At 51.7% G+C, this 19,462-nt stretch overlaps 4 protein-coding genes across 4 annotated transcripts; 1 reads left to right on the plus strand and 3 right to left on the minus strand.

Moving 5' to 3' along the window:
• Nucleotides 1-4,015: 4,015 nt before the first annotated feature.
• CTRU02_201597 (transmembrane alpha-helix domain-containing protein) lies at nt 4,016-6,136 on the minus strand (the record flags this gene model as incomplete). Its single annotated transcript, XM_036729065.1, has 2 exons — nt 4,016-5,557; nt 5,618-6,136. The coding sequence occupies 2 exons, from the start codon at nt 6,134-6,136 to the stop codon at nt 4,016-4,018; spliced, it is 2,061 nt and encodes a 686-aa protein (XP_036579216.1).
• A 2,388-nt stretch (nt 6,137-8,524) lies between these two features.
• On the minus strand, nt 8,525-9,613 carry CTRU02_201598 (uncharacterized protein; the record flags this gene model as incomplete). Its single annotated transcript, XM_036729066.1, has 1 exon — nt 8,525-9,613. One exon carries the CDS (start codon nt 9,611-9,613, stop codon nt 8,525-8,527), a length of 1,089 nt encoding a protein of 362 aa, XP_036579217.1.
• Nucleotides 9,614-14,708: 5,095 nt separating this feature from the next.
• CTRU02_201599 (formate dehydrogenase) lies at nt 14,709-16,405 on the plus strand (the record flags this gene model as incomplete). The annotated part of the gene is made up of 3 exons (XM_070203887.1): nt 14,709-14,960; nt 15,297-15,451; nt 15,514-16,405. The coding sequence occupies 3 exons, from the start codon at nt 14,709-14,711 to the stop codon at nt 16,403-16,405; spliced, it is 1,299 nt and encodes a 432-aa protein (XP_070062469.1).
• Nucleotides 16,406-17,474: 1,069 nt separating this feature from the next.
• CTRU02_201600 (amino acid transporter) lies at nt 17,475-19,391 on the minus strand (the record flags this gene model as incomplete). The annotated part of the gene is made up of 2 exons (XM_036729068.1): nt 17,475-18,314; nt 18,366-19,391. The coding sequence occupies 2 exons, from the start codon at nt 19,389-19,391 to the stop codon at nt 17,475-17,477; spliced, it is 1,866 nt and encodes a 621-aa protein (XP_036579219.1).
• Between the last annotated feature and the right edge of the window lie 71 nt (nt 19,392-19,462).

Raw genomic sequence — 19,462 nt, forward strand, 5'->3', positions numbered from 1 at the left:
CCGAGCAAGCAAAATTGATCATCGTGGAGCTCCTCACAAGATTTTTTTTGTTGACAGAGTGATGAACGTTGCATCCCCTCATGAACTGTTTACTCTTGAGGGCAACTGATGGCAAGCCCTGTCGCCTACATCACAGAACCAGCAATTGTAAAATTGACAAACAGGCGCAAATATGATGATGACCCAGCTTTCATCAAACTTGTCCCGAAGCGCTCACAGATACCGTCACTATCAGAAAATCCGCTCCATACGCAATACTATATTGCAGCGATATCGGCCCCCTTGGAGAGACCAAGACTTTTTGGAGGGCTTTGCTACGCTGGCTAAATTGTTGCATGTCTCGGCCTTCGCTTCTCCAAAAATTCACTTATACCACATGTGCAGTGTGCCATCTTGCGTCACCCTCCTGCATCACCGAGGCGTCTCCGTTGAAGGTGCAGCTGCCAAACCGAGGTTCAGATGCTCAACTATGCTTTGAGATGCCAGCATAGAGTAGATTATCATGGAAATAGATAATTGCCGGGTTACATGCTTGTGATATGAGCCCATTTCGGGTGCTAATCCTCACAGTTTGGCAGACACATCCTCCGTGATATTCCTTGATTGGCCATCACTAATGTTAGGCTGTCCTAACTTATCGCCAACCTTCATACATCAAATGAAACCAGTAGTCAACCAATCGTCAGAGTTCAGAACTTCACATGAATGAACACGCCCGCGGACGAAATGCTACGTCTGTGACATGTCCCCAACTAACCGCGCGAGAATCAAGGTGGGTGCATCGTTAAAATGACGCCCCCTCCAGGAGACGCAAAGATATGGACATCGCCAAAACACATGTACCATTTCGAGGTTGACTGGTCTGAGTGAGCTCATCCATGTCCGATGTATTGGTACTTATTATGTTGAGCTATGCTCCAAGATGGAAGGAAGCAGCACCACCGCTTGTGTCAAGAAAAAGTTTAGAGAATTGGAGCTGGTTAGAGGCTACACCATCTTGAACCGAGTGTCGTTGGTTGGCGAGGGAAAGTATTCGGTGCTTCGGGAGTCTCTCGGTCTTTCGCCAGCCGTTCTGCAACATTGGTTGTCTACTCCTCAAGCACATGCTTCTTGGCTTGAAACAATAATCTCCGGTATCCCTAAACCATATGAAGAGCCCTTTCGATTGGAGCTTTGACCGCAACCACCACAGGAAGTCAATCAAAAGCATCCGGCCGTTGGCGCCGGAATGGGGCACAGTTGAGTTGCGGCCGCGGAGGGGCCCCGCGCCGATATCCCCACTCCGGTCGGATTCGGAACTTGAATTGCGCCGACTTGTCCGCCGGGCTCGTTCCGAGGCGGGGATGTGAGCTGCGTCGTGATTTCTGTTACATAAGGATGCTGGCAGAGATGGAGATGTCACTGCCTCATCACCACCTGATGAAGATTACTGCAAGTGGCATATCAGAATTGCTTGATACGCAAAGATGGATAACATATTCCAAAAAAAAAAAAGATTATGGCTGAGAATGAAAGACAAGTTAGCGGGAGCTTGCCGCCATTTCCTCAGTTGTTTCGAAGTAGGCAGGCTCCTGTTTTACACAACTTGCGCTGCCTTGTAACAGGTTTTAAAGTGAATATGATGCTTTTCTTGTTCACCCTTGAAATACCCGACGTTGAATGTTCGCTTCATGTTGACGATGGCTGGTTTGCGGCTGATACTCAGTGTTTCGTTTTTCAACAGATAATCTTGTATTCAAAAAGCCTCACCTTCACCGACGACGATGTCGCCGACGTTTATCTGCGTGAGATGGACAGGTGTCCGAAGTTGCGTGGCCCCGTTCGTGACTTTGCTGGGTTGGTTATCATGAGAATTGGCGTATACATAGAGATATACTCGTATGTTGGGACAAAATGGTTAGTCGGACTTTGTGCAAGTTGGATGTTGATTGTGTACTGGCTGATAATGAAATGTTTCAACGTTGTGCTACTCCTACAGATCGGGCTTTTTGTAAAGGCGAGGAGGCTTTCACGCCTCCTGAACAACCTCCGCTATCAGATTTTCTTGACAAGTGCTCATCTGTATATGGAAAGAGAGAGATAAAATGAAGAAAATAGATGGTATAAACTACCTCTTTATCCATGGGGTTTTCCGTACGTATTACGCGTTAACGTGGCCATATTTGGGACTCAGGTACTGAGTATAGTTAATGAACCGCAACTAGAAACTGACAGTCGCACGTCTTCAATCAAATCTGCTAGCACCCTTTCTTCAACTGTACACCATATCATTGCTATATCACATCAAATAATCCCATATCTCAAGTAGTAGACTTATGTCAAGCATGACAGTGAGCCGCATGATTGTGTACTGAAATCGATAGTACAAGATATGGATGTCGACGAGAGTAGGAGAATAGTAGACAGGCAATGGCAAATGTTACCCTACCACTGAAAGATGTAGAAGATGGGTAATCTCTCATACAAACCACAGACATATGTTCAAGCCTCTTTCGGTTTCCCTATACGCCGTCCTTACTGCCATTCTCTGCCACAAACGGAAACAAATGCCGAGTATCCCCAAGGCGTCTGAGCCATCACCTGAGCCGGCCACAGCCGCGGGAAACAAGAACCAATCGAAAACCATCACGACGCGGACACGCCACGCGGTTACGAATTCGAAATGTGCCCAAATGTGCCTACCATACCATCATACCATCATCCACTGTCATCAAGTCCACGAGGTTTTCCCAAGTAGACAGATATCCTTCACAAGGTATGCCATGAGACCAGACTATGCAAGTTCAGGACGCAGAATATGCGAGAGATGAGAGACGTAGAAAACCAGATTTTTTTTCTTTTTTCTTTTTTCACCACATGTAATATTGTTTGCGCACTTCTCCGGTCTAGGAAAAGTTTGAGATTGAGTTCCGTGTTCAGCTGTTTACAGTCATGTTGTAAACCCGCACGCAACAGTGTCGTTCCCTAACGTAGAGCTCCGGGATGCGGCGGCCAAGGGTTGGAGATACATACGGCCTGTAAGCTAAGCCATGACATTGCAAGACCTCATGGGCGGCTGTTTCTGGCATGTTCAGGTATCATCTGCCTAGTCCTGAATTTTCAGGGTCCTTCGTCAACTGAAGAATTCAGACCGAAGGCAGGAAAGCCGTGTGTCCTTGAGGTTTCAGGAGGAAGCTCTGCTCCCGGCTGGCTCATCCGGCACGACACTCAAATTAGGCTGATTCATCATTTACGGTAGCCACGGGTCAACTGCACACCTCAACCCCCTGATTCTACGTTGAGACATATACCGGCCAATGTCGTATCTGCCGTTAAACCGCTGAAAAGGCCAGGACTGAGGGAAGATTCTCAGTCACCGCAAAAGTCATGGTCACGAGACTTTAAGCCAAACAATGGGTGGATTCTCTTTCATTATTACTATATTTTCTCTATGCATCTTTACAAATCATACGGGTTTCTGGTCGTAGTGTCGACTTGTTGTCCTTCCTCTTTGGCGTCCTTGCTTTACCGCCAAAGAGCTGAAAAGATTGATTTGTGTTAAGACTCTCGGTCTCGTCCCTTTACATGTCATTTAACTGACGACTGTCTTTGAAGCAAACAATGCAGAGCTGCTCATGAGTATTGCCGAAATGGCTACGCTTGTCAAAGCCAGCATTTGTCTTGGCGCAGATAGGACCCCGATCGTCAGGTATGTAGTTTCCTGAAGATCGATGTTTGTCCTCGCCGAGCTCTCGAGCTCTTTGAATCCACACCCGGCAACCGCCAAGCGGTCGGCCAGTAGTGGGCGGCATCCCTTGCCCGGCTCCTATTGTTGAAAGCCACCGTGTTCGGGGGTGAGGGCTTGGATGTCCAAGTTCTCGTGCATAAGCATCCACAGCAATGGGACAAAAGACGGCAAGGTCTTGATCTGGGTATCATGAGTGTCCTCCAATTAGGCCCCTTCGGAGAGGATTAACGTCTCGTTATTTTGTTGTTGTTGTGTAGTTTTTGGTTATATCAGATGCTGGGTGAGGCCTCATCTGTTGGTGTCGCCGTGATCTCGCGCTGATGGCCGCATGGGGCTCATCTCATACGACTGTGGCTCTGCACCGCCCCGCCCAGCCGGCTTCGCCATGCTCATTATGTCGTGAAGGTTGCCAAGTACCTTGTCCTCCCGCTCCCGCGCAAATGATTCCGTCCCTGGGTGAAAAACGCCTAGCACCTTGGCTTCATGTTCATTCTCAAAAGTGTCGGGCCCGTGCTGGTAAGCACCGAGCTCGGCCGTCGGTGCGCCCAGCATCTTCGCCTCGTTATGAGTAAAAGTATCTGGGCCATGCTGGTATGCACTCAGCTCGGCTTTGGGTGCTGTTGATGCTGCTCTTGATGCTGCTCTTGCCCGGGAGGTCTGGTTATTCATGAATGTGTCGGGTCCATGATGGAATGAGCCCAATTCGTGTTGGCGGCGCACAATATCTCGCTCCGCCGTCTCCAGTTCGTGCGGTTGCGGCATCGGTTCGAAGTCGGCAAGGTTGACCGTAGAACTCGTCTGATTCTGATTGGTCCCATAGCCGCCTCGGGATGCCGAGTAAGACTCGACAGCTTTGGCTGCTCCTGGAGCAAACTCGGTCGCGGCTGTGGGGTGGTCGAACTGGTGACGGAGGACCGTAGGGCTGCTCGAAGCCCCAGTTGACTGTCCATAAAGTGAAGCGGACGCGCTCGAAGGCGTGGTCCGCTGGCCATAAATTGAGGCGCCAGATTGTTGTTTTATATTCAACGATCTGATTCGTTGTCCGTAGAGCGAGGCGATTGGCGCATCACCGTCATCAAATGAATCCGAGTGCTGCCCGCTGGCATATGACCCAGCCGGTTGAGCCACAGCCGGTATTTGTGCGCCGATATACGTCGTGGGTTGCTGCTCGGGAACTGTCGACGGATGTCCACCGATATAGACAACGGCCTGTTGCCCGCCAATCGTAGATACCGTTTGAGGATCAATGTAGTACCCGGTTTGTTGCTGATCGCCGTAATATCCACCCTGCTGCCCGCCCTGTACTGGCTGCTGTCCTCCTACGTAATATCCAGTTTGCTGTTGCTGCCCATTGATGAAAGATGACACTGGCGGTACAGAGACTGAAGAGGCAGGTTGCCATGACGACAAACTAGAGACCCCAACGGTTGGAGAGATGCCGTGTAACGAAGATGGCGCACTCTCGCCATTTGGTGAAATCCCTATTGAAGAGCTTCTGTCAGGGACATCGCCGTTTTTCGCCTCGACTTCGCTATATTTTGTTTTCGCCGGTCGTTGTGATCGCCGCCACCAGAAGAAGGCCACTGCCCCTATTAATCCCACCACGCTGAGCGCGACAGCAACACCGATACCTGCTCCTGCTGCTGTTGAGATCCCCTTGGATGCTGAAACGGTTGAATTCGACGCGGTCGCGCCCATCGCGATCGCAGAGACGTCGAGTCCCGCCATCGCAGTAGTTTGCGTCGGTCGTGTAGTGGTGAAAGTCGTGGTTGGTCGGGTGGTTGTGCTGGAGGACGAAAGCGACGCCGAGCTAGTGCTTACTGCGACGTTCTACTAACGTTAGCTGATCTCGTTGCGTTTCGGTACCGATAATTGCTGGCTCAAACTCACGCTGCTGTAAATAGTGGAATAGGCGCCGTCGTTGACGGCGCTAATGCTTGACATAACCCAGTGCTGAGCAGGTTGTTTCTCTGCGACGCTCGGTGATCCCTCAATTTCGCTAGACATGAACAGGTTGGAGTTCGGGTGCACGTCGAGCACGTAACTGCTTCCGTTGCCGACGTTGACGAACTTGAAAGTGCCTGATCCGAAGTCGGAAACATCCCATAATTGAGAGTCGACGGTGGCCGAGTCTTGCATACACGCAACGGTATTTCCCGAAGTCGGTTCGGTCGGATCGTGGCATACGGCCAACTGTTGCTTCACTCCAACCTGATCGAGGCGCATAAAGTAGCGGCCTTTGACACCACCATAAGGTTGGAACTGCCAGGCCGCCTTTCCGTCACTTATCGGATGGACTCTGAGGCCGGTGCCAGTGCGAAGTTGGAGGTTGAGGGCGAAGGGCCCGGTGCTGTTGTCGACGCGAGTCTCGGAGAGGCGATACCACGCATTCGGATCCAAATCCGCCATTTTCACCGTGCGTGGGCGCACGTCTCCTCTGTGGTGGTTTGGGATGAGGCTGTCCCAAGCAGCTTGCCGTCAATCAGGGCCGGAGAAGGGGAAAGGGAGCAGAAAGAGAGGAGCCGGGTACCGTTGCAGGGCGGATGGGGAATGTTTTTGTCGGATCGACGGTCCACGGCGGCATGGCTGCTCTTGGGAGCCGAGAAATGACATGTCCAGGATGAAAATGGGTGTCACGGGCGGGCTGCCAGCTCAGGTACCGCGCACCAAGGAGCCCTCCTCTATAAACCAGGACGAATTTACCTGAAAGGATCGCCAAGGCCACTCTAGGTGCCGGGCGATGCTACCCTGGGGCCGTCATCCAACGCGAGGTAAGGGGGCTAAGCTGAAAGTGCAAAAATTAAGAGAAAAAAAGACACAACATGCTGGGGTCAGTGCCCCAGCCCAGGGGCTTAGGGTCCGCAGCATCGTGCCATCTCTGCTTCCCTATTCGCCAACGGCTGGGCTTCACTTTCGCCAGCCCCCCATAACGGCTCCCCCGTCTCCCGCTTAGCCCCAGACAACAGGTCGCGGTTCTAGAGCGCCAACGGCGCTGAAGGTAGGGGAACTGGCTGGTCATCGTTTGCCCTGTAGCGTTGTCGGCTGCCCTATCAAATTCATCTTGGCAGCTTATTCGACGATGCGTGCATCGCTTGGGATTGCGCAGCGCGTCAACGTGGCCAATGGATGTCGTTCTTGCCCTGTGAACTAGATCGTAGAAGATTCATGGAAAACACATGTCGACAGGTCCGTCGGTAAGGCTGTATAGTGTCTCGGCTGTGACTTGCATGGGCTGGTTGTCGAAGGGCTGAAGGGAGGCTAGGCCAAAAGATCAGCGGAGACTGTGGAGAGCGGCGAGAGACACCAGAGGCGGAACGAGGGGTCGAGGGAATCCTTCTATGCGCGATCGTGACCCAACAGCGCGGTTGCGAGTCCCTGGCGAGGTTGAAAGGGGGCAGCCAAGGCGGATTGCGTGGTTTTTGTCTTTGGCTAGGAGTTGACAAGGACATCGGCGTCCCGTAGTTAGCCGTGAAGAAAAAAAAAAAAATCTCCTAAATGGTTGCCTAGTATCCGAGACCCCACGGAAGTTCTGCATATGCAAAAGCATTACTACCTGGACTTGTTTTCGTTTGCAGTGGCTTTACTCCCTTGCAGATGATGTCACCCGGGGTGATTTTTATTAGAAGCCGCAGTTTACTGTCAGATGCCTGCATTTTGTACATTCTTCAAGACAACTTACCATCCCCTAGATGTCGTTGAGATCGAGACTAAGTGGCTTCTGTGGTTTGACGCAAGAATTCACGGCGTCTTTGGAAGCTAGTATACTGCCATTACTTAGAGAGTCTACATGATCGACAAATATCAAAGTAGGCCTTGGAAGCAGCCCCGAGGGAGGAAGGCCGATTCACGCATCGATGACCCTCGTCCGTTACATATTTTGCTTGTGAAAATGCGCTTTCTGCATAAACATATCAGAGGTTGGTTCTGAGACGATTTGAGTTTTTACGATCATTCTATCTCTTCTAGATTTCCCCTGGTTTGATCGGCAACGGTGAGGCAGCCCTTTGGGTCAAGCTTCCTTTCCAGCAATAGGCTACGTAAGGGATCTGAAGGAGGGCACCCTTGTAACTTTGTACGGCTGGAAATCCTACGGGCCGTCCACTTGGTACACGTCATTTCGTTAGTTCTTAGATGTTGCCGGAGGATTTATGCCAGATAAATATGGCAAGCCAGATGCGATGGCTAGATTTTGGTCTTGGATTGAATTGATTACCAAGATGTGCTTGCTCGAACGGCTCTTAATAGACATGACGGACGGAAATAACTGCTATTAAAGATGCCCGCATGGATATCTGAGGGTCATTGTCATTTATTAATCTGCGAGTCCAGGAAAAATTATAGAAATATGTAGTGATGTGATTTTCACACTTTGGAGACGTCCTACAGACTTTAAAAGAATGGTACTTTGGCGGACAGGGCCAGTCCTGGGAGGTGTCACAGTGTGGATAGTCTAGTGAACCTATGAATACAGTGTGCAGTCGCACTCTACACACCGACCACTTTCCGTATCTGGAAGCTGCCGTAGACCCGGCTGCCGGGTCGCCCCGGACGGGAAGGAAACAGTGTTTGGGGGATCAGCATTTGCAGTTACACACACATATTCTGAGTTTAATGCTGCGTCATACGAAATTTCCGGGGGAAGAAATAAGAAAACAGCAGTCATTCAACTTTTCTCAACTATAGCTGGCCGTTGCTAAAATCTACCTACGAAAGCCTATAATGGAAACCTAGTTGTATCCTGCAGCTATTCTTTTCTCCTCAGGTAACGACCGAGGAATGGTCTCCAGCTTTTGAATGCTAAAAGTCGGATTCCGTGGAAGGAGGAGTCCTCGAAAGCCCCCATGAGCCACATTTTCCGTTGCTGGCTGTGAAGGATCCGCCAAATGTAGCCCGGCGACTCCAGCGCAGCTCTCCCGGAGACATGCAAGTGTCCTGCCACCCCCTGAAGGTATAGCAGGTGTTGGCGTAGAACAAACTTCCCGTGCACTCGTTCTCCCTCTGGCACGCAACGCAGCAGTTGTACGCACTACTCTCAAAGTGCTGCTCTTGCGTGACACCGAAACCGTTTTCGGCCTCGATAATCGGTCGGCGGCCCCTAGTCACCTGCGAGACGAGGTTATTTGACTGGCAGGCCTCGTAGGCCGTGTAAGTCGGGTTGGGAGCCACGTCTGTAATGGTGCTAGTGGTAGTCGTGGTAATCGTGGTAGTGTACTGCACCGGGAACACTGGATTGCTATGTGTGGGCGCTGGGGCGGTCACAGTTGAAGTGTGAACTCCGGTCATGGTGTATGTTTGCGTCGTCGTCGTGTAGACGTGTACAACACGCTCGCAGACAACCCGCTGGGGGTATAGTTGGGGCTGGGCAACCACGGCATTTTGGCTTTCGATACGGAGCTTCAATGATTGCTGCTGAATATCCGCCGCGTTGTTCTCAGGCTGTTTGGCGTTCGCCGCATTGAGGAAGCCGCCGTTCGGTCTGTAGATGGCAGAAGCGAGAGGCGTAAATCCGCTGGGAGTCTGTACTGTTTGTTCCACGAAGGATGTAATGCGGGTGGTAGTGGTGATAGTCGTCATGCATGTAATTGTATTTGTGGCTGGCAGGATTGAAGGGGGCAGGGCAGTCGGCGTCACCGTTATGGTGGTAGTTGGAGCGGGGATGTAGTAAGGGCGTGTGATGGGTTGGGTGATGTAGTAGACTCTAGAGAATGTTTGAACATCACGGGATGTCGGCCCAAAGTCAGTGTAGCATCCGTATTCTCCGTTCACCGTCCTGGGAGGAGGTTCTACAGCTGAGGAGAGTGTTGTGAGAGAGTCTTGGGCAGCAACTAAGGTACCCTCGACCAAATAGGCGATGACCGCAACGATGGAAATCTTCTGAAACTTCATTCTGGATAATTCTCGCGTATAAGGAACGATTTAATGATTCAATGAATTAAATTTATCTTTATTTAGTCTCCTCATGCGAAGATAACTCCGAAGTCTTATACCCACTCGTTCACCCCCTCTGAGAACCATTATGGTGGGAGGAAAGTTCAGGAGGCTCATGATGGCGTCTACATTAATGACGCAGAGAACATGTCGGTGATACGATATGCGGCCAAGAAGTCAAACATGTCTGCTTTCGGCGCTTGTCATGATTGTCATGATGTATAAACTGCCTTGACATTTGAAAGACCAGCTTCTGATTGTGAATAGCCAAGGACTGGTATTCGGCTTTATATTTGACGAAGAAGTTCAGACAGTTTCCATGTAAATCCCTTCAGAGGAAAATTTGGGAAACGTTATATGCGAAGCTCCACCACCAGAGGAATAAACAAGAGCAATATGCCAATTTACTTGACGTCACGTGAAGATCAGGAGCTTCTGATCTTCAAGTAATTATCCACCAAGCTGCGTAAGCGTGCATGTGCGACGCCTTACTAGGCGAAATCGAAGTGGTCAGACGCTCTAGAACTTAACCCTGAGGGAAAGTACTCGATGGGGTGCTGGGTGGGCTGCGAACTGAGATGGGAGCACATGCACACTCGGCGCAAAGACTAAAACTAAGTCGGAAATCCCAGCATTGAACTGCAAACAGTTCAATGCAGAATGACCAGTATGTATTATTTTCTGTAAACTATCCAGCTCTTGATCACTTAGCCATACTCATGTAGTATATATTGCGTTCCCGGTACAAGCCCTGGGGCAAGACGCACATATGTTCCACATCCTGCCCTACTATAAGAGACCGAAATAGAATGCAGATGAAATAGAATAGGTTTATAAATAGGACCTACTGTTGTACTTGTTACTTAAAGATCGACGATGCGGAAAAAAACAAGGGTAAGCGGGCCAAAGCCGTAGACCGTACCGCCTTTTAACACATACTATTTAACCTACCGCTGGTCTCTGGACGTACACACTTGTTTCTCCTATAGGATGGGGAGAATAAAAAAACAAAAAATATTAGAGGTCTAGCGGACTGTTACGTACAGAAAGACATTATCGTAATGTGTCACCCAAAACCCAATAAGTCTACAAGGCTAGTAGCAATTATCGGTATTTTACTCCATACCACCATCCTATGGTCCCTCTCCCCGAGCCTTGAATAAAGTCATAGGCAGCGCTCCCGTCAGTATTCAAATGTCCTTTGATACCTTTGACATAGTGAACCTTGTCTGTTCTGTTACCTGACACGACACCTGAGTAAGTACGCTGTGAAGGACTCGTGACGCCGCACCAGTCATGAACAAGGTTTCGGGTGATCGCCGAAACAAGCGGAAGGAACCAAGCAGTGCAAAACCAAGTAAAGTGTTATTTGGTAACTCCAGAAGAGTCCAATCATGAGACGAAGACTATAATGAAGCTCTCTTCGGCGCAGCAAGCAAGTGATATTCTGCCACGGGAAGCCAAAGGCATCAACATAACCATCGCGAACATACTCTAGTTAACCAATAGCTGCCGCAGTACATGTCGTTCCACCACATGCCTCGCTTAGGGGTCCATGCAGTTCGGGAAATTCCCAGCATTCACAGCTGGCCACACGGACCCTGTACCGCGTATATGCTGATCTGCAGAGAGGAGTGTTTGTCAAATGTCCGAAAGGCCGACCTTCTACCACCTCCGTCGGCTAAGAGGCCGATTCGTTTCACGGCCAGCTTATATTCCCAAGACGCCGAGTTTACTCCAGGACTAGCCGAGCAACTGAGTATATTCCCCCCCCCCTCCTTCAATGAGCCACCACGTGCTGGTGCAGAACCCACTTAATGGGCAGCTAATGCACCGTGCCGCGCCTTGAGGAAGAGCTTATCGAGTAACTTATGGAAAAAAGAGCCTCATCCGGTTCCATAGCTCCAGTGGCTGGAGTACTCCGTCGGTGTGGTGCCCCGATGCGTGCCAAATTCCTACGGTGGCCCGTGGGTTTCCTCCAACATCCGCCAAGGGTACGATCGTGCGGGCAGCGTATTTAGTCATTTTAATCCTATATAACCATTGACAATGACTCTTGTCATGAGACTATAGATCTTGTCAAATCCGAGAAGCAGCAGAATATCTACTCGCACTATGGCCCGTCATCTGAAGTTGGTAGTCGGGCTATTCAATCTGACGAGGGGATGTCATGTCATACAAAGCTTGGCGCTGAATACTTTGGAGAGTCCTGGTCCTCAACTTTCCGTGCTTAATTGACGCAAACGCAGAGAGGCTGGAGATGAGTTAACTAGGGACCTCGTTTAGCAGTTTTCTAGATATTCGTCAAAGGCAAGGCCTGTAAAGCTTGCTTGATCTGTCCTACCAGTGCCCAATATGTTGCGTGTGCGTCCCTCAGCACCTGATCGATTGCTGATGGGAAACAAGATCGACTGATAAATACAGACAGGACTCTACCAAGAACCAGAGAAGGTATTGAAACGTTGCCAGCTTTTATGGTAGGGCACGCTGCCCCTGCTGCGGAGGCTATGCCTGGACGTTCACACGATAAAACTCACATACACATGTCGTAGCAAAGCTTAGACAACGTTTTGTGACAACGCTGACATCGTAAATAGAAGACCCCACTTCCCATAGCTGTCCGCTGGTTGTTATACAGAGGTATCTAAAGTGCTAAATCATAGCAAACGAAGTGAGTGAGGTCATCAACAACCCACAAATCAGGAAGGGGTTGACGGACCCATTTCCTATTGGCTCGCAGTGCTGATCGCGAAAAGCCAACAGACATTGATTTGGTGGATGTCATTATTTTGGCAAGAAGCAGAACCGTGCAGCTCTTGCAAAGGATCAACATCCCATTCCGCATCGACAAAAGAATTGAGTTTATCATGATAAGCAAAAAGCTGGACACTGTGGGAATTGAACCCACGACCTTTCACAAGGCGCGTCCCGAATCGTTGTTCGGAAATGCGAAGCGAAAATCATACCCCTAGACCAAGCGCCCATTGCTGTAGGAAGGTACCCGTTTTTGTAATTATATCGCGAAGTTGTGCGCCTCTCCGCTCGGTTTCCGCTCCAATGTCGATGACCGGATTGTGGACCGAGATGGGTCGGAAACGGGGCCGCAACAGCAGGGAATTCAGAGCCGCGCGGGTCAATGTGCCGCCCGAATGACGGAAGCATGAAATATACGGCATTTTTTACCCGTGTTCTGTCATCATCCATACTATGGTCTCGATATCACATTCCACTGTTATCAAAGGCTGGCCCATAAATGGAACCATGATAACTTCAAGCGATGAAAAATAAAATAAAAACACTCCGAGCATGATGCCAAGCGTAGAAGTCAACGAAGGGGCCCAACCCACACCAGGTCCAGAAGCCGCATCATTATGGCGCGTTGAATGCCGACGGTCGCGCCAATGGACGGCTGAGCTCCCCGAGGACATAAAGGTGTGGTACACGGCATGAGGTGTCAGCACGCGCCACCAACCACCGATGCTCAACCCCTCATTGAACAACCCGACGGATCACCGAGCCATCACCGCAGGGGTATCAACACCTCTCGGGCTCAAGGCTTGACGACAAATCTCCGTTCAGACCAGGACCAGCGCATGATTGCTGACTTGTGCATGCAAAAAGGAGCTAGGACGCGCCTGGAAACGCCTAGCCCTCTTGAATCGAGGCAGCCGGCCACTTCTTTGCAAATTAGGAAGATGTTGCAGGACCTTTGAGCAAGCATAGCCGTTGGTGCGTGTTCATGGTAACGGACGATCAACCGGCTCCGGCGAATTAGAGATGACTTTGGTTCAAGGTATTAGGTGATAGATTCGAGGCGTATTGGATGGAACACCAGACGTATGATGGCGAGCTTGGAAGGTCCATTTACCCCTCATTCTTTGAATTGCTTAGCCACAATGGATGGATGGATGGTTGATGTGTGTGTCTGTTGCTGCGCGACAGCAGTATCGATTGTCGGTGATACATTCCGAGGCGAGCAATGGCCACTGTCGTGCATTGCATGAGCACAGGCAAGCCAATTGGGTACGTTCAAGGTCGAGTAAGATGGGGTCTTTGCTGCGGTCGCAGCGCAATCCCAATGTTCAAAGCAGTAGCTGCAGACAAACAGCGTTGGGAGTTGAAGATTTGCCGGGGGTTGCGGCGTTTCATCGTGGTGGGAGGTGGGAGGGGAGATGCTGCCAACTGAAGCGGGCAAGCTTCCTGCTCGGGTGGAGGGGACGAACTACGGCGGCAGGAACGTCGACCAATAATCGGGGAGATTGATTGGGGCAGGGGAGCTTTCCCCACGACAGGCAGATACTATTTTGGAGATGCCGAGCCCCCTGTTGCCGTACCTTAGTGTATACTTTGCAGCCCTGGGTTACTGACTGGACCTACTGACTATCTTTTACCACGTACGATGGGGTGACCTCAGGTACCTGTCGTGTTACTCACTTAACCGACCCTTACCAAGAAAGGAGTACCCTCCTTGCCGTGCCCCAGCCTTGCTGCCTTCCCGAACTTTCGTGTGCGACCCCCCTCCGACGGTCACTGGTCGAGGAGATACTTTGGAAAGGAGGGGCATGGGATTCTGGCATCTCGGAGAGGTGGAGGACAGACAATGGACAACGGGCAAAACAGATAGTCGCAGAGCGAGTGAGAGGGGGGAGACACAGAGAGAGTAGCGTGAGGAGTAGACGCAAGCCTGGCGCGTCGAACCAGCCCAGACCAGCATGCACACACGAGAGGCAATCGACTTGTCGGATTCTATTGCCTCTTTCTGAGATTCTACTCTCGTCTTGGTCTGAAACCCCGCCCTCTTGATCCTGGTCTGATGGTGATGGCCCTGCAAGCATAAATACAACACTTCCCAGCCGGTTTTCCGTGTAGCATTCTCATCCTGATCTCATACAAACATCTCTCACTCAGCATAGCCTGCAAGATCCGTGGACCCGGATCTGTCATCACTTTCTCATCACTACACATCAATTCTATATAACGACGACCTCCCTTCGTCCAAGCTGAACAGCCTCCTCCGTCTCTCGGCAGATTCATCTTCACACAAACATTCAAAATGGTATTTCTCTCTCGCAACATTCGCTCTATTACTCCTTCCGTCTCTCGGGGACTTCATACCTCCTCGAAGGCATCTTTCCTTGCTAGGCCTGCCTTCAGCCGCGCTGCTGGTGCTTCTGCCCAAGCTCCCTCGACCCTCCCTCGCAAGCTGCCTGGTCAGCTCTCTTCAATTCGCACACTAACAACTACTCGTCAAAACCAGGTCAAGGTTCTTGCAGTTCTCTACGACGGCGGTCAGCACGCCAAAGACGTAAGTACCCATCCCCATCTTCCCTTCAAATTCACATCCTGCACAAAATCAACAACGTCGTCGTCGTTGTGTTGTCTCCGACGCACCCGCGATCCACCTAAAAAAACGTCACTATGAGAGCTCTTACAGAGCTGTGCCCCGCCGTGATCTCGAGCAGATTGTCTCGCTTGCAGAGAGCTAGTGCGGGGATGACGGGAGGTGCGGGGCTCGGAGGTCCATCGCTGATACATCGGCATCCTCCCCCAATTCTTGGCTCATAAACCATCCAAAACCATCAAATGCGGGGTGCATATCCATTATCCCTGGACTTCTTGGCTGATATTCGAAACCAAACAGGTTCCCGGCCTTTTGGGCACCACCGAGAACGAGCTTGGTATCCGCAAGTGGCTTGAGGACCAGGGCCACACTCTCGTCACCACCTCCGACAAGGAGGGCGAGAACTCTAAGTTCGACCAGGAGCTTGTCGACGCCGAGATCATCATCACCACTCCGTAAGTCTAAATCCAAGTCTCCGTACGAGTCAACAGCGTAAACTTACATGTCTTGCCTCTAGCTTTCACCCCGGCTACCTTACCGCCGAGCGTCTCGCCAAGGCTAAGAACCTGAAGCTTGCCGTCACTGCTGGTATCGGCTCTGACCATGTTGACCTGAACGCCGCCAACAAGACCAACGGTGGTGTCACCGTCGCTGAGGTCACTGGCTCTAACGTCGTCTCCGTTGCTGAGCACGTCGTCATGACCATCCTCGTTCTCATCCGCAACTTCGTTCCTGCCCACGAGCAGATCGAGCGTGGTGACTGGAACGTCGCCGCTGTCGCCAAGCAGGAGTACGACCTCGAGGGCAAGACCGTCGGTACCGTCGCCATTGGCCGCATCGGTGAGCGTGTCCTCCGCCGTCTCAAGGCATTCGACTGCAAGGAGCTCCTCTACTACGACTACCAGCCCCTGTCTCCCGAGAAGGAGAAGGAGATTGGCTGCCGCCGCGTTGAGAACCTCGAGGAGATGCTTGCCCAGTGTGACGTTGTCACCATCAACGCTCCCCTGCACGAGAAGACCCGCGGTCTGTTCAACAAGGAGCTCATCTCCAAGATGAAGAAGGGCAGCTACCTCATCAACACCGCCCGTGGCGCCATCGTCGTCAAGGAGGACGTTGCTGAGGCTCTCAAGTCTGGCCACCTTGCCGGCTACGGTGGTGATGTCTGGTTCCCCCAGCCCGCCCCTGCCGACCACCCTCTACGTACCGCCAAGAACCCCTTCGGCGGCGGCAACGCCATGGTACCCCACATGTCCGGTACCTCCCTGGACGCCCAGAAGCGCTACGCCGACGGCACCAAGGCCATCATTGAGAGCTACCTGAGCGGCAAGGAGGACTACAAGCCCGAGGACCTCATCGTCCACAAGGGCGACTACGCCACCAAGGCCTACGGCCAGCGTGAGAAGAAGTAAACGAGACGGATGGCATAATACTTGGGACGGACTTATACTCTGAGAGGTTCAGAGAGTATGTTGTGACGAATTAAGCGTTGATTTCTTTATGGCGTTTGCATTGCATAGTACTCAAAGGCTCCTGAAGACTAGGTTGCCTGTATATAGGAATGCAGCCTGATGCAAAGTTCAAACTATTGTTCAAAATGACCGTGAAAGTGTGATGTGTTTTGAGGTCTCAGCCTAGTATCACTCTCCAACCAGAAGAGGACCAGCAGCTATTATTGTGCACTTGGATAAGCAGTGCGGCACATGACATAACCAAGTGTACTTTTGATCCTGATGATGTGTAATGCAACCACTTTATCAATTCAGCTGGACAGACATCGCATCTACAGATGGAACTCTGCTACACTCATATCGACGCAGGGTAAAGAATCGGTGGGGAGAAAAAAATTAAAGAGGAAAACAAACGTGAGGCCAGTCCCGTAGCCATATGTGCATTTTCTTTCAAAATTACAAGACGAGTAAGTTGGTACAATGAGGGGCCGTTTCTCTCCACCAGTTCCTTTTCCCGGGGTTGATTTCTTTTTTTGTAACACACGAACATGCATGCCGTCGTCAACCCGAACAGGTTTAATCCCATTTTCACCCGCCGCTCCTTCTTTCTCCCTCTCTCTATCTTCCTCCGAGTCTCTATCATCCCATTCCATTCCTCCACCCATATGATAATCCGTCATTGGGAGGTATGGGACTTTTGGAGACTAGACATCAAACACGCCAAATGGCGCCTGTAGCCGACTTCAGCAGAAGATTAACCACGCTCTTCTTCTACGCTGTATTTTTGTTTTCCAAAAACACTAATAATCATAGTAACCAAAAAAAAAGAAGAAAAAAAGAGCAACTCCTTTTTTGAGAAGACAGCCTTCCACCGCTCTCTTTTGATTGAATATACTCCCCACTAATGCTCCTGGCGGATACCATGATTGCCTCTGTGCAGAACAAGGTCTGATCAAACAATAACCCCCTCCCCGCGCAAGTGCTAGCCCAAAAACAAGGAAGGAAAACGCGCCAGTTATGATGACTGTTTTCATGACCGCTTCCAGAATTGCCACCAAGGCCTGTCGTCGTGTCCTGCGTGTCTCGTCTCGCGCTTGATGACCTGCTGGTCACGCCCGCGGATGCGCCAGAAGTACACAGGTACGCCGGCGACGACGAAGAGCACGACCGTCACCGTCTGAAGCGGCTGTGCGAAGACGGCGCGGCTGAGCAGGAAGAGCGAGACGCAGCAGAAAATGATTGGCGTCGTGATCCATGTGCGGTAGGGCCGGTCGAGCTGCGGCTCGCGTACACGGAGGATGATCAAGCCCAGCACAGTAATGAAGTAAAACGTGTAGCCCGCCACTCCATAAAATGTCAAAAGGGTGCCGAACTCGCCGACGACGATGTACGCCGCCGTCAGTACGCCGTTGAGAATAAGGGCCCACACAGGCGTGAAGAAGAGGCCGACTTCGTCGTCGCCGAGAACCCGGATGAGCATGTTCGCAACGCGACCGCGAGAGGTGCGCGAGGTTGTGATGGAGTGCGAGTCCGACGAGGAGAGACCGATGCGGCCGAATAGCGAAGGGATGTAACCCTCCTTGCCGGCGACGTAGACGAGGCGGGAGGAAGTGAAAGTAGAGGAGTTGAGCGCGCCGAAGCAAGACGCCGAAACGATGAGGGCGAGCACGAGCGAACCGACGGGGCCAAAGACCTTTGCGCCGAACTGCACAGCAACGGTGTTGGAGGCGTTGACGGCAGCAAGAGGAAGAACGAGGAAGTACGCGATGTTGGCGAGAACGTAGGAGAGGATTACGAGGGGCATGGCCGTGTGGATCACGCGGGGGAGGTCGCGAGTCGGATTGCGGAATTCGCCAACAACGTAGTTTGTCTGTAGAAGTCAGTACGAGCCTACTGCGAATGGCACTTGAAGCTTTCTTACGTTATCCCAGCCGTCGTAAGCCCAAAGGCCGGCATAGAGGGCCACCGCCCAGTTTGACAGATCCGTCGATGTGTCGGAGAACCATTCGTGCGACTTCCACTCCAAGCTGGCCTTGCCTGTCACCGTCTTCCCTGTGATGGCGACTACAATTCCCGTGACTGTAACGCCCAGCAGAACGATGAACTTCAAGAACATGAGCCAGTCGTTCACCTTTGTGCCCAGCTTCGTCGACACGCAGTTCATCAATGTGACTACGATTAGTCCGACCATAGCGACCGCCTTGTTCACCCAGGGGTTGAGGTTCTCCGCCTCGGCCCCTATCGCCGCCCTGACCAGGTACTCTCCCATGATGATGGAGATGATAGCTGCGCTACCGGGCTTCAGCACCAAAACCGCAACCCAGGTGAACAGGAACCCAGCCATTTCACCGAGGATCTTCGCAAGGTAGACTTGCGCACCACCGTTCAAGGGTATCGCGCCGCCGAGCTCCGCATAGCTCGCTGCGCCTGTCCATGCCAACACACCTGCAACCACCCACACTATGAGCGCGGCGCCTGGGGATCCGACCTTAGAGCTCACCTGGCTGGGGCTCGAGAAGATACCGCTGCCAATGATGAGGCCGATGATGAGACTCAGGCCGTTGAGGTAGGTGAGAGTCTTGTGCTTCTCCAAGCTGCCGCCGCCAACACCACCATTTTGTATCGCTGTCGACGTCGGGGCGCCGATGGGGGCGTAGCCGCCTGCTCCTGCGCCGGCGGTGGAGCTCAGTGGGAAGAGGTTGGCAGCGAAGTCGAAGCCGGAAGAGACTGAGTAGGAGCGATCATGGCGGTTAGGCCTCCCGGAGCTGGCGGCGGGGTTCGCGGCGTCGAGAGGGTCTTCGGCCTCGAAGGAGAGTTTGCGGGAGGACGAGTATGACGGCCTCGAGGAGGGGAGGTCAGAGATGACTGACCCCGGGCGTGATGAAGAGGCGAGGGAAGCGAGCTCGAGGGAGTCGCGGTGGGAATGGATATTTGTGTAGGGCGGCATGGCTGTGTTTTCGAGGCGGTGGATGTCGAGCGGAAGAAGGAGGAGAGGAGGATCGCGAAAGGGCGATGCTC

The sequence above is a fragment of the Colletotrichum truncatum genome (genome assembly GCF_014235925.2).
Source record: "Colletotrichum truncatum strain CMES1059 chromosome Unknown Contig_0001, whole genome shotgun sequence".
NCBI lineage: Eukaryota > Fungi > Ascomycota > Sordariomycetes > Glomerellales > Glomerellaceae > Colletotrichum > Colletotrichum truncatum.